A 14,531-nucleotide genomic window follows, 5' to 3' on the forward strand; every position below is an offset into this window, starting at 1 on the left:
GGCAAGGTTCATTTCCGACAGAGGGCACTGTTGTGCCGTAAATCTTAACCCATGTTTAATTTGGGTTAATCTCAAAGGCTCCACCAGTATCTGTTGCTGTTCTTGGATAATCTTACACCTTCACCTTTCAAGTAGGAAAGGTGCTTTTGCATTGAAAATGAGCCTCTGTGAAGCATACAGTCTCCACATAGAAAGTATCCAGTGAAAGCTTTGTCATCTTAGAGGTTATCCTGGGACAGCGAATGTCTTCTTATGTTGTATTCATATATTATTTTAGTATCCCTTATAAATATGCATAGATAGACCATTAACTGACTATATGTGTACAAATGAATATTGACTGATTACCATGCTGGCGAAAATACAGACACATCACATTTTCATCATCATTATCATCATCATCGCCACAATTTTTATCATTATTATAGCTATTATTATTATAGCTATTATTATAGTTATTATTATTAAAGTGATGAAAGAGGGGGTATATGTAACACACCACAACTGAGAACGGGGCATAGGTTACTCGGGGTAGGCTACGTTAGAGATTAATGTGATTAATGACTAATTACAAAGAATGACGAATAGAAAATGTATTTGTAATTTGTCTTAAAAACGCACTCCATTTTCCAAATGTAATTTCTCAGCTGTAGTAAACTGTGTATGTTCGACTAGTAACCCGACCCCTGGCTGCTTTGCATACTCCTCCCCTCTCGTCTCCCAAACACGCTGCGTTCCTCCTCCTTCCCCAAAAGCGCTCATTCACAGACAGAAGAACACAACCGCACCAGCTGCGCCGTCAGATGCCTCTCGCACGACGCGCCTTACTACAGCCTACTGACGCGACCGTGGTCCTATAAACAAATGTATTAGGACACTACTGCTAAAAACGTTTTTGACAGCGCCTTAGCATTTTATGGTGGTGTTTGTTGGATTCATGTTATTGCAAGAGGATCGCCTCTGCTGAAATCCAGACGAAACTAGCTTGAGGAGAAACACGCCTTCTTCACGGCACCGAAGTCACCTACCCACGAGTGGTCAACCCCGACAACCCCGTGGCTCTTCCCGGAGCGGCATGTGGGAGGGTTAATGCGAGCAGGATTGAAATCCTACTTTCCCCCAAAAGAGGTAAATAACTGAGATGTAATTCAATTCCTTTCTCATTACCGTTTCCTTTGGCAGCTCTTTATCTCCGCTATGGACTTGTTGAAATAACCAGGGAAATTCTTGCCGGAACCCTCAAAACCCATCTGTTACATTTCGTGAGATATAATTTTAATCAGCCATCTGACTACATTTATACACAATTCAAGCAGTTAATCAGAAACAATCCCCATAGCTGACAAATTAAGTAATAGTGTAAAATACATTTTGTGGTGGTAAAGTGATGCTTGTGGCACTGTGAGACTGAAAATCTGCAAATCACAGATTATTACAAGGTACAGGTGTATATAATATCAGCTAGTCTTGGACTGTGTACGAAGTTCATTATATATAATTAACGTAAATAGGATTGTAAAACAACTAGGATATGCCGAGAAGATCGCGATGTGCAGCCTATACAGAAATACTTAAGTCTGACATAAATACTTAGTAAAGGACCCTGAACCAATAACTCTACCCACTAGGCTCTATGTGCAACGATATTATGCGTATAGACTAGTATGTTCTCCATATGAAAAAAAAATCAACAATGTCCTTCACAGCTGTGACCATTTAAAACGGATTAAGGGTCAGAATGAGGCGCGATAAATCTACCTTGCTGATGTGTCCATAATGTGTTTAGGTCGGCACTGGAGTACATTTTAGCCCCGCTAAGCATTAGTGGAAACACAATTAAAGTGTCCCGGAGGGACGACGACAGCCGGCAGTGACCGACGGGGTTGTATCGCTTACATGGAAATTAGCGTTGATTGGATTTGAATGCATGGCCATATAGACGACCAGATGGTAGCCGGTGACATTGAGACTTGGCGTTGACATGGGGCCCCGGAGTCATTTTATACAACTCTGGATATTTTGCAGCCATCACTGTATGCATAGAGCACATGGGATATTGACTTTTAGAGGAGTTTTTGTTTCACCCTCGGTCCCTGCAACGCTTTTACTGCACTTTCCTCTACTGCGCACCTGGTAATGATTAGACACCCGTGCATTCCGGGCGGCTAGACATCAGAGAGACTTGTGTGTGTGTGTGTTTGTGTGCGCGAGTGTGTGTGCAGAATGACATCATTTTGTGCTGTGCCCACTTTCCTCAGACCCGTGGCATTGATGTTTGTGAGCATGACCGATGCAGATGATATCAGGGCATGTCGAGGGCAGAGTGAATCTCGGTCTGTGTGATGAGACAGGTTGTTATGAAGGCGCCCCTGAACTCTTTCATCTTATCACTTCAGATGATATAGCTCGATCTGATTTCCGGCCAGCTCGGGTCAAAGCCGTTTCAGAGTTAACCGCTATAAGTGGACTTCCTTCGCTTGCAAAAGTCTTGTAATCTGCACAGCACACTGTTCACTGTGAATATCATTTTATAATCACTTCACTTTTATAATCTCCTCACTTCTCCCTCTCCACAGGATTCAATGAAAATGTCTGTCTGCGTGCATGAGAACCGCAAATCGCGGGCTAGTACGGGCTCCATGAACATCTACCTTTTCCACAAGTCATCGTACGCTGACAGCGTGCTCATGCACCTCAACGCGCTCCGACAGCAGCGCCTCTTCACGGATGTGCTTCTCCACGCGGGAAGCCGCTCGTTCCCGTGCCACCGCGCCGTGCTGGCCGCGTGCAGCCGTTACTTCGAGGCTATGTTCAGCGGAGGATTGATGGAGAGCCAAGCCAGCGAGGTGGACTTTCGAGACTCCATCCACCCTGAGGTACCACCCGTTTATATGTTATAGCATCAGTATAATATGCTTTCTACTACAGTATAATAATCTTGCAGTTACAAATACCTAGTTTCATATAAATAAACGTAGTTTAGTATTCAAGCAAATAACTAAATGGTATGTAGCTTATTACAATTTTGATGGGGTACACATCGTTCTGTTCATATGATTGCATGACAAACATATACATAAGTATGAATAGTTCTGAGCTCTAGAATGTTTCATCTTAATTTACCTGTGTGTGTGTGTTTCTTCACCAGGTGCTGGAGCTACTGTTGGATTACGCCTACTCATCCCGCGTGGTCATCAACGAGGAGAACGCGGAGTCTCTGCTGGAGGCCGGAGACATGCTCGAGTTCCAGGACATCCGTGACGCCTGCGCCGAGTTCCTGGAGAAGAACCTGCACCCAACCAACTGCCTGGGCATGCTGCTGCTGTCTGACGCCCACCAGTGCACCCAGCTCTCCCAGCCTTCCTGGAGCATGTGCCTCAGCAACTTCCCCGCCATCAGCAAGACGGAGGAGTTCCTGCAGCTGCCCAAAGACATGCTGGTTCAGCTGCTCTCCCACGAGGAGTTGGAGACCGAGGACGAGAGGCTCGTCTACGAGTCCGCCCTCAACTGGGTCAACTACGACCTGGAGCACCGCCACTGCCACCTGCCCGAGCTGCTGCGCACCGTCAGGCTGGCGCTGCTGCCCGCCATCTTCCTGATGGAGAACGTGTCCACGGAGGAGCTGATCAACGCCCAGGCCAAGAGCAAGGAGCTGGTGGACGAGGCCATCCGTTGCAAGCTGCGCATCCTGCAGAACGACGGCGTGGTGAACAGCCCCTGCGCCCGGCCCCGCAAGACCAGCCACGCGCTCTTCCTGCTGGGCGGGCCCACCTTCATGTGCGACAAGCTCTACCTGGTGGACCAGAAGGCCAAGGAGATCATCCCCAAGGCCGACATCCCCAGCCCCCGCAAGGAGTTCAGCGCCTGCGCCATCGGGTGTAAGGTGTACGTGACGGGCGGCCGAGGCTCGGAGAACGGCGTGTCCAAAGACGTCTGGGTGTACGACACGGTGCAGGAAGAGTGGTCCAAAGCTCCGCCGATGCTGATCGCCCGCTTCGGACACGGCTCCGCCGAGCTGCGCCACTGTCTGTACGTGGTGGGCGGGCACACGGCGGCCACCGGATGTCTCCCAGCGTCCCCGTCCGTGTCCCTGAAGCAGGTGGAGCAGTTCGACCCGGCGGCCAATCGCTGGAGCATGGTGGCGCCGCTGCGCGAGGGCGTCAGCAACGCGGCGGTCGTCAGTGTCAAGCTCAAGCTCTTCGCCTTCGGGGGCACCAGCGTGGCGCACGACAAGTTACCCAAGGTGCAGTGCTACGACCCGGTGGAGAACCGCTGGACCGTGCCGGCGTCGTGCCCGCAGCCGTGGCGATACACGGCCGCCGCCGTCCTCGGCAACCAGATCTTCGTGATGGGCGGCGACACAGAGTTCTCGGCATGTTCCGCCTACAAGTTCAACAGCGAGAACTACCAGTGGACGAAGGTGGGCGACGTGACGGCCAAGCGCATGAGCTGCCAGGCCGTCGCCTCGGGCAACAAGCTCTACGTGGTGGGTGGCTATTTCGGAACGCAGCGCTGCAAAACGCTGGACTGCTACGACCCCACGCTGGACGCCTGGAACTCCATCACCACCGTCCCTTACTCCCTCATCCCCACCGCCTTTGTGAGCACCTGGAAACACCTCCCAGCCTGAGAGCGGCATGCTGGGATTGAAAGCAAACGGCCTTCCTTCCTCCAACCTCGACACCCCTCTTCCCATGAGGTACGTACTGCTGTTTGAGTTGATTTTCCTTTAGTGAGGAATGAGTTGCAGTTTCTCACAAACAAACCAATATTGCATTAGTGCAGTACTTCCGAGTGTAACAGAAATGTTGCGTGTTTATGAAGCATTGCTAGACTGTATTACACATATATGTAATGCGTACTAGCAATCTGAAATGCACCTCCTGACTGAGCATTCCCCATGAAATGGAAAGGGAGCTAGAAAACAAAGGCATATGTTGTTAATGCAGCGAGCACAACCTGCTCAGGGTCATGACCCTTTTTAGCCAATGTCTCGTAATTAGACTGTTGCTTGGCTTCATTTCCACAAAGGTTTTTTTTGCGGCAGTACACAAAAACGCACACCCACACACACACGCACACACACACACACGCACACCACACACACACACATAATAACCTGCCATCAGGCAGCAGTATGCTAATAGGTCACTATCGATTTCCCCCTGTTGCAGAAATGACCTGGCCTGTTGTTTTTTCTCTGAGGTGGTGGTGTTTTGGTGTTTTTTTCCCCTGCTGAATGAGGAAGTTTGTTGGGCAGGCAGTGCTACTCTGAAGTGTGTGTGTGTGTGTGTGTGTGTGTGTGTGTGTGTGTGTGTGTGTGTGTGTGTGTGTGTGTGTGTTGAACTGTTCAAGCAGATGGTAGGCGAACCTCACTTGGCCCTCCTCCACGTCAGCTTTCTGTTTATGAGGACAAAGAGCCTTATTAAATCACATCCAAATGGAGTATTGATGAAGTAATTAGATTGGGCTGTGATTCAGAGATGACCAGCCACATGCCTTGAATACGGACCACACGCTTCTGTGCTTGTTTATTCAGTTTATTTATTTGTTTACTTAGTTACTTCCAGATTCCACTGCCTGGTTCACATCTGGCAGATCTCGATAAGCATGTGGTTAGAAATATGAGTGAAACAGGGATATGAATATCTCTGTTAAGTGTGTTTCTATGGTTGCGTGTAACGTTATCAGTTATCAGAGAGCAGCCATGTCTGGAATGAATATAGCCCTTATACGGCCCTGATGTGGCCCTGATGTGGCCCTGGTGTGGCCCTGATACGGCCCTGATGTGGCCCTATCTGGTCCCGATCCGGCAAAGCCCAGATCTGTCAGGACAGAACAATCAGGGTCAGGTCATTCCAGCCCGCTGATATCCACTTCTTTAGAAATAAAGAATCTCCTCAAGTATCCTTACCACCCTCTTGGAAGTACAAAAACACATGCCTCACCCAGTGCCTAAGCAGCCATCTGAAAGTCAAATCTTATCTCCTCCAGTGCTCAGACAGCCATTGGAGATGAAAAGTGTGTGTCTGCCAGGGTGTGTGTGGCCGGTGTGGGTGTAGCTCTAGCCAAGGCGTATGGAGGCAGCAGCCACTGCACACAGCACACACACATTCACATTCACAGTGAAAGCGAAAAAGGCCACCAGCCCTCGCCCCCCCCTCCAGCTGTCGTTTGAGCTGTGATGCCAGCAGTGTGTGTGTGTGTGTGTGTGTGTGTGTGTGTGTGTGTGTGTGTGTGTGTGTGTGTGTGTGTGTGTGTGTTATGTCTAGTCTGGATAATAGTGTCTACAGCACAGTGGGTTGGGGAAAAAGAGATGTGTTTATTATCATGATTATTTTTCACATAGAATTCTCCTTCTCTCTCTCGCTTTCTCTCTCTCTCACTCTGTCTGTCTCTGTATGTGTGTGTGTGTGTGTGTGTGTTTGTGTGTGAGAGAGGGAGAATAAGAGAAAGTGTGTATACCTTAGAAGAAAGGACATATGAGGTGTCTTGGGGAGGGGTGAGTTATGATCGTGTGCATGGTGAATGGTAGCAGAGGGGGTAATTGAGGCAAAATAGAACGCATTTATTGCCCCTCAGGGGGAAATTTGTGTGAGAGGGAGAGGGCAATTAGAAACGCATCGCACCAACAGGCAGCAACCAAGCTTCAGCCCCCTTCTCTGATTGGCTGAATGGCCCAAGCTGAGTTGGGGGGCAGGGTTGAACTGTGTGTGTATACGTATATATATATATATATATATATATATATATGTATTATTTTGTGTTCATGTGTGTGTGAGAGAAAGATAGAGAGAGAGAGTGAGAAAGAGTATGTGTGTGTGTCTGTGTGTGAGAGAGAGAGAGAGAGAGAGAGTGAGAGTATGTCTATGTCTATTTGTGTGTATGTGTGTGTGTGTGTGTGAATGATGTCGAGGTGCAAATACTTGGAAGGTAGTAGGCGTTGAAATGCACAGCTGTTGAATTACTGCACATCTGGCTGCATTCAGGATAGACAGGAAGAGGATGAAGGAACGGATGGGAGAGGAAAGGTAGAGCAAGGAATAAACGACAGGAAAGGAAGGAATGGGAGTCACCCTCTTTTACATCACCTGCTCGTTCACATATGCATGCGAGGATAGAAAGAGTAGAGAGATAGAACACGTGGATAGACAGAGGGGAAAGCTGAGGCGAGAAGAGAAGGAGTGAGAGAGAGGGCTGGTTGGAAGAAAGGAGAACACCAGGAAGCACTTTGATTGTTGGGTCCCTTGTGCCCTTAACCTCTCCTCTTTTCAGTAAGTAGGATAAACACACAGGTACACACATACTTACACACACACACTCACACACACACACACACACACACACTACATCAGAGATACAACGTTGAGGGAACATGCTGAATAACAGCTTTAGGGCCAGTCCACTCCCAGAGAGAGAGAAGTATATGCATTTAAATAGGCAACAATGAGGAGCCCCAGACTCTCTTCAAGAGTGAAACAGCATACACATACACACACACACACACACACACACACACACACACACACACACAATTACACATACACACAATTGTGCACACACACACACACACATACTCTCTCACACACACGGACACACACACACACACACACACACACCTTTACATTGAGTGAGTCAGTAAAGCAAACACAAAGAGAATAAAGACCTGAGCCACTCCTGACCCCCTGGTGAGCGAGCCTGTCAGGCTGTGCTCTGATTGGTCAGCTCCTCCTGGGCGCACTGGCACAGTAAGGCTGGAATGCGGGCCACCCGCCATGAGGACGCGGTAAATCAGCGCACACTGCCTCCTGCCTCTCTGTCCCCATGCATTTAAACAGCCGTGAAGTGGACTTAGGGCAGACCCCCCCTGCTCTCCTCCGGAAACAATGAGATTGCACGCCGCTGGGGGTGGAGATGAGAAGAGAGGAGAGGAAGAGGGAGGAGGACAAACACAAACTCGGAATCCTTTTCCTCCTCCTGCTAGATATCTCCCTCCTCCTCCTCCTCCTCCTCCTTTTCCGCTCCCCTCTTCCTCCCACGGGAACTTGTGTTCTCTCCCACAGTTTAGCCTGTTCGACCTTCACACACACACACATTCACACACGAACCGACACACACGAATCACTCTAAACTCTCTAAAAAAAACCTCTCTTTTCGTCCATCCTCTCTTCTTTGGTCTCATCATGATGTTTGTATTTTAGAGACAAATGTGAACATTCACACACACACACACACACACACACACACACACACACACACATGTGCGCCCCGCACAGACACATAACTCACTCACTCTCACACACACTCGGATACAGAGCCTCCTCTCCCTTTCACCTTGTTGAGCCTGAGCAGACATCCTCCTGGTATTCAGACCATTCCATCACGAGACAAGACAGATGCATGCACACGCACACACACACACACACACACACACACACACACACACACACACACACACACACACACACACACACATACGCATTCATACACACACACACACACACACACACACACACACACACACACACACACACACATTGAAAGCATCCCAGCATTTGAAGATCTCCTCTCATGCCTGTGAAGAGAGAGAAAGAATGAAAGACAAAAAAGAGAGGAAAAAAGAGAAAAGTTGAGGAATGTGTGCTGGAAGGGGAGGGGACTCATTAGTCTTAGCAATGCTCCATTCACAAAGAGAGAGAGAGAGAGAGAGAGAGAGAGAGTGAGTGAAAGGACGCTGGTGGTTTCTATTGGGATTATGGTTCAAAAGGTGCTTTTGTCTTAAAGCCAGGCCGCATGCAACCTTTCTCTGCGAGGCAGGCTTACTCCAGGGGAGGTGGGCGGACGGTCACAGGGGTAGTCTTTTTCATCTCATCCTTTCTTTTTTCCCCCCCAATCTCATCTCCTGGTTTTTCTTCTCCCACACCAGTTTTTTTCACCAGTCTTTTTCTTTTTCTCCTTCTGTCTCTGTCTCCCTGGTTTGTTCGCCCCATTCCATTCCAGCGTTATCTGTGGCCACAAGGCTGCCATGGCCTTTTGATTTCTCTCAGCCCAAACCCAGCAGAGAGTGGAGCCAGGGAGAATGAGAGACAGGGGAAAAGGGAAGAGGATGTAAGACAGCAATAGAGGGAGAAAGAGCATTAGAGAGAGAGAGAGAGAGAAGGAGAGAGAGAAAGAGGGAAAGAGAGGGAGAGCAAAGGTGACTTACTCTCAGCGGCTTCATGTTGATGCTGTTACACCCTTCCTGAAATGTGCAGTCCATTCTCACAGCCAGGAGCAAGAACGAGGGAGAGAGAGAGAGGGAGAGAGAGGAGATAGAGGGAGAGAGAGAGGAGATACAGGGAGGGAGAGAGAAAGGAAAAGAAGTAGAGATATGACAAATGCAGAGGGGTTTAGAGTGTAAATGAGATGGAAGACTTAAGTAAGAAAGAAGTCTTAAGTAAGAAAGAGACAAGAAAGAGGGGGATAGAGATGTACACTCCTGATGTTAACTGTGGTGTGATAGAGTGTGAGAGGGAGTGACGGAGAAAGGAATAGAGGGTGAGATCTGGTGTGTGTGTTAAATGGATACATACATGGGTATGGATGTCCGCTCTCCTCAGGGCAGATATGCAGCTGTAGAGATGCAGATGAGACACACACATACACACACACACACACACACACACACACACATGCTCGTACACTCAAAGACACAGACACACACACGCACGCACACACCGACACACATGCACACACACACACGCGCGCACACACGCGCACACACATGCTTGTGACGACAGGTGTAGAGCTCCAGCTGCATTCCTTCCCTTTGATTCTCCTCCTGAAGGAGCAGCAGCAGCAAATGGCTCGGGTCAAAGGAGACAGCCTGCGTTTTCTCTTAAGGATCTGTGTGTGAGCGTTTGTATGTGTCTCTCTGTGTGTGTGTGTGTGTGTGTGTGTGTGTGTGTGTGTTTCTCTGTGTGTGTCTGTCTCTGTGTGTGTGTGTCTGTGTGTGTCTGTGTGTGTCTGTGTGTGTGTAAATGTAAATGTATTTGCATTTGAGAGTGAACTGGTTCTGTGTGTATTTGTTTAGGAGCTACATGGTTTGCCATTGGAACCATATTTTTCTCAAGAACTGTTGGTCTGTTGTTGTAGTGTGGTATTTATCGTAGATATTGGAGTTTGTTTAATGTCTTTCCTGTCTAACGTTTGTTTGTGCCTCTTCTCTCCACAGACTTCCTCTTCCTCTTCTTTTGATTTCATCATCTCCCGGATCTGTTTTGACTGTGAAGAAGCACACTCTAACCCTCCCCTGCAAAACCCCCCAAGAGAGACTTCCCATCTGCAAATGCCAAACCCCTGCTCTGCACAGTGTTAAACTGACAACCAAGCGCTTTGTGTGACGTAAACGCCCCCCGATCCCCTTAAGACATGAGTGGATTTCTGTTTCCTGAAAGGACTTCTGTACTGAGTGATGTCACATCCTGTTATCACAGGAGGGGTTTCGATGAAAACAAACCATTGGCTGCTCGTTGCTAAGTGACCAGTCATCTTCCAGTGTACTATACGCATATGCAGAACAGGAGAATACTGCACAGACCTCCTTTTGAGAGACCTGGACAGTGTATATTGCATGAAGGATGATTCTTCTGTTTGTGGAGACTTTGTCTTGAAGCTTCGTTGGAGGAGGAAGAGGAGGAGGCGAGGAAGACTAATTTAGCATGTTGAGTTCAGATGTACACATAATGGAGAAAGAACAGAAATCTCTTGCTCTCTCTCTCTAACTGTCAGACCCCACCCCCGCCCGCCATCCCCAGTGTGTTTCTCTCTAAGCTGCCTGTCATCTTGCTGCACTTTCTTTCACAATATTTGTGAGGTGTGTGTGTGTGTGTGTGTGTGTGTGTGTGTGTGTGTGTGTGTGTGTGTGTGTAAGGCTGGTATGTTACAGTCTCTCTCTCTCTCTCTCTTTCAAACACTCACATTGCTGGCATTGGGGAAAAGACAAACACACTGCCACCCTCACACACACACACACACACTCTCTCTCACACACACACACACACAGCAGATGGTGTCTGCATGCTCATGTTGGCTAGACTCTGCTCATTTAGAGAGAAAAGTTGGACACCCTGACACCTTATGTTGCACTGGTTGGGTCCAAGGTGTGTGTGTGTTAAGGATTGGATGAGTTGGATGATTGTGTGTGTGTGTTTGAATGAAATGATGAGCATGTGGATTGTCATGCCCTGGCTTGTCTATCTGATGGAGGATGCAGCTGACAACCTTCCTAACCCCTATCCCTCTCTCTCTCTTTCTATTTCTCGCTATCTCTCTATCTCAAACACACACACACACACGCGTATCACCTCTAAGACAACTACCCTTCCATGGACTATGGGGACTGCTGTCAGCCCTATACTGCAGTAATGGCTCAACAGTAACAACAACAACAACAACAACAACAACAACAACAACAAGCAGTTACAGCCATCAGTGGCAGAGGTTCCTGAGTGGCTTCAGTCTTTTGTTCTTAAGCTTGTCGTTGGATACAGCAGCTTGTTCATACATCTGCAGGATATTTATGGGGTGTGTGTGTGTGTGTGTGTGTGTGTGTGTGCGTGTGTGTTGCCCACGCCGGTACAGAACTATTCTGAGCCCATATGGTCATGGCTCGTAAAAGCACCATTGCTGATGACAACACTGACTGACTGCAAGATTACCATGAAAGTCTCCATGAAAACTATATGGAAGAAAGACTATTGAAAAACAATAAGAAAAGAAAAGAAAAAAGATCTGAACAGGAAAAAAAAAACGAAGAAAAACAGCAGAGTCATCTCAAGATGCATCTTTGTGTCTTAATTTATCAGAAAATTATTTTTTTCATTTTTGTCCACATTTGATTTATCTGTAAAACCTGTATTTTTATATTTATTGCGTTGTTTGCTTTTATGGAGTTTCTGGATGCTTTGTTACCATGCATGGATCATATCTCTTCTCTTACCTCACTCCCTCTCTCTTTCTCTCCTCTCCTTCCTTCAGCTGCTGCTCTGCACATCTTTAGTTTGTCGGCGGTAGGGGCGTTTATTCTACGACCCTGTATCACCCTCTGGTTTCAGGTGAAGGGTCAACGTGCAAGGGTCAGTGGAGGGAATGATGTCAGGATATCAGATTGCATCCCAGAGTGCATTGGGGGCCAGTCAGCTGGCTAAAACCAGGACCAGATTTAGCTCAACCAGGGGTAGTGCTATGACCACCAGTGGACTGGCACAGTGACGGTGGTTTGCACAGCAGTGCCTTCCTGGTTAAGTAGCATCTGACTGGAGAGAGAGGCCCAGGCCTGTTCTAGAGTTAGTTAACTGCTTTAGACTCCTCAGCACACATCAGCCTGCTTCCCCCACAGCAAACCCTGGCATCTGATCTGAACTGAAACCCTCACACACAAACTCAGTCTCTCTCTCTCTCACACACTCACACACACACACACACACACACACATTCTCGCTTAAATTAAATCACTCACACAGACCAACCGAAAATCTCTTTTCTCTCTCGCTCTCTCTCCCTCACACGCACACACACACAATATTGTGTGTCACTGTCAGCATGACATTCCACTCTACTCGGCGAACACCTGCGAGACCTTGCAGAGGCATTGTTGGAATACCATGTTGACAGCTATAACTGTCACTGTGGCAACGCCTAACTGTCACTACCACTCTGGTGTGTGTGAGTGTGTGTGTTGAGGGGAAGGAGCGCTAAGTCTGACACCTCTCAGGCTATGTTACAGCAGTGGCTGGCTGAGGAAGAGGAGGAATGAATATTAGGATGATTTGTCCTTGTTTTGCCATGGCGGGCCCTGGTACAGCCTCTTCTTCAGTCGTGGACTGGCTCAGGCCAGGAGGCCGGAGGAGCTAGCGGAGTCCCAGAGGCCTGAAACTGGAAGAGTGCGAGGCGAGAGAGTCACCATAGTGCTTTTTTTTTATTCTGAGTTGTGCTACGCTACCAACAGAGACCCACGAGCAGCAGAAAGCCCAAAAGACGCACATGAATCACCAAAAAAAAAAAAAAACATACACCAGCTGTGGCTCTCTGTTGTGGTTTCCCAAATGGCTGCTTACCATGCGTGTATGCTTATGCGTGTATGCGTACTTCCTGGAGCCAGATCACGGCCCAGTCCCATACAGATACAGCTGCTTTGGGGAGGTGGGGGGGTGTGGAAGCAGGCATTCTTGCGGAGCGAGCACATCTGTAACTGATGTAAGTGATAGGGATGAGTGTTTTGCCTGGGAAGCCAGTGGGGCGTGGGGTGCAGGAGTGTTTGTGAGGCCCGCGCTGCTCTCATGTGGTTTGGACGCTGCTCCGCTCTGCTCTCCGCGTTCGCTTAACCCGCTCCCACACTCACAGGGATGGGCCCGAGCCCATGTGTTCCCCACCCACTGGTGTTTCTTCAGATGCTTTAGCAACAATGCATGACTGCTGTGCTGTATTGGGGGATGCTAACCCGCAAAGACAACCCTCCCCCCCAAAAAAGTCTCATATCTCACTACCCCACCCCACACAACCCCCTGTCTTCTTTTGGCCTCTGTTTCAGCTCAGCTTCTTTCTTAGAGCCCGCCTCACCCTTTTGCATTCTTGGAGTGTTCTTAGATCCCGCTCAAGCCCCTACCACCAAATACCCCACTCTGCCCCACATCACCCCCAAGCCCTCTACAACCCCCACCCCAAGCTCCACTGGTCCCCCTCCCCTCTGGCAGCGGATTCAGGGAATTCCACAGTGCTTTTTGGCTCACTGGGGGTCAGGTCAGCTCTTGTGATCTGGACCTCTATTAAAGCAAAGAGCCCTTTTCATGGTACACCTCGTGGCCAATCAGATAGCAGGGCTCCCCCTCCCCTCCCCTATTCTCCCTGGCTAGAGTGGGGTTGCCACAGCAACAGTCAACAATGAATGCACTGCAACCATTTCACTTGTAATTGTCGAGTGTTCTGCTTTTCATTCTCTTTCCTTTTTGGGGGAGGTCTGGCTTGCTCCCTCTTTTGTCTGGTTTTGTTTTTTGAAGTGGGAAGGGCACCTGCTATTGGGCCACCACTGATTTGAGAATGTGCCCTCCACACACACACACACACACACACACACACACACACACACACACACACCCACCTACCCAGACACATGCGTACACACACACACTCACACACTCACACATGCACACACACACACACACACACACACGTGCGCTCATCTCTGTACTAAGCTCTCAGTGTAAACTTTGCAGTAAATGTATGTGAAATATGAAAAAAAGCACATAGAATGCATCTCTGAAAACACTGTCGATGTGAGTATGTTCTGCTCAGTGTTCTGGTGTTTTCTTTTGATTTCTGTTTTCTTTTCTTTCATGGCTCATGTGTTCTGGCTCAACCACGGCGGTTAACATTATTTTGTACAAGTGATTTTTTTCACCATGTGAAATTCATGGCTAATAAACATAAGAGTTTTTCCTCTTGACCATAAAAAAAACAAAGGCTTTCTTGTGTCATTCTCCTCCCACACACAC

General features: G+C 48.3%; 1 protein-coding gene across 1 annotated transcript; it reads left to right on the forward strand.

Moving 5' to 3' along the window:
• The first annotated feature begins 744 nt into the window (after positions 1-744).
• enc1 (ectodermal-neural cortex 1) lies at positions 745-11,762 on the forward strand. Its single transcript, XM_012814619.3, has 4 exons — positions 745-1,128; positions 2,577-2,876; positions 3,149-4,699; positions 10,214-11,762. The coding sequence occupies exons 1-3, from the start codon at positions 1,090-1,092 to the stop codon at positions 4,628-4,630; spliced, it is 1,821 nt and encodes a 606-aa protein (XP_012670073.2). The 5' UTR covers positions 745-1,089; the 3' UTR covers positions 4,631-4,699; positions 10,214-11,762.
• Positions 11,763-14,531: the final 2,769 nt, after the last annotated feature.

This window comes from Clupea harengus, chromosome 12 (genome assembly GCF_900700415.2).
Source record: "Clupea harengus chromosome 12, Ch_v2.0.2, whole genome shotgun sequence".
Classification (NCBI taxonomy): domain Eukaryota; kingdom Metazoa; phylum Chordata; class Actinopteri; order Clupeiformes; family Clupeidae; genus Clupea; species Clupea harengus.

What these genes read in the sequence shown, in the direction of transcription:
- enc1 (XM_012814619.3), top strand. Translation starts at nt 1,090, where the DNA reads ATGCGAGCAGGATTGAAATCCTACTTTCCCCCAAAAGAG. An exon ending in CCTACTTTCCCCCAAAAGAG is followed by an intron (nt 1,129 to 2,576) that starts GTAAATAACTGA and finishes CCCTCTCCACAG; the next exon opens with GATTCAATGAAAATGTCTGT. An exon ending in GAGACTCCATCCACCCTGAG is followed by an intron (nt 2,877 to 3,148) that starts GTACCACCCGTT and finishes TTTCTTCACCAG; the next exon opens with GTGCTGGAGCTACTGTTGGA.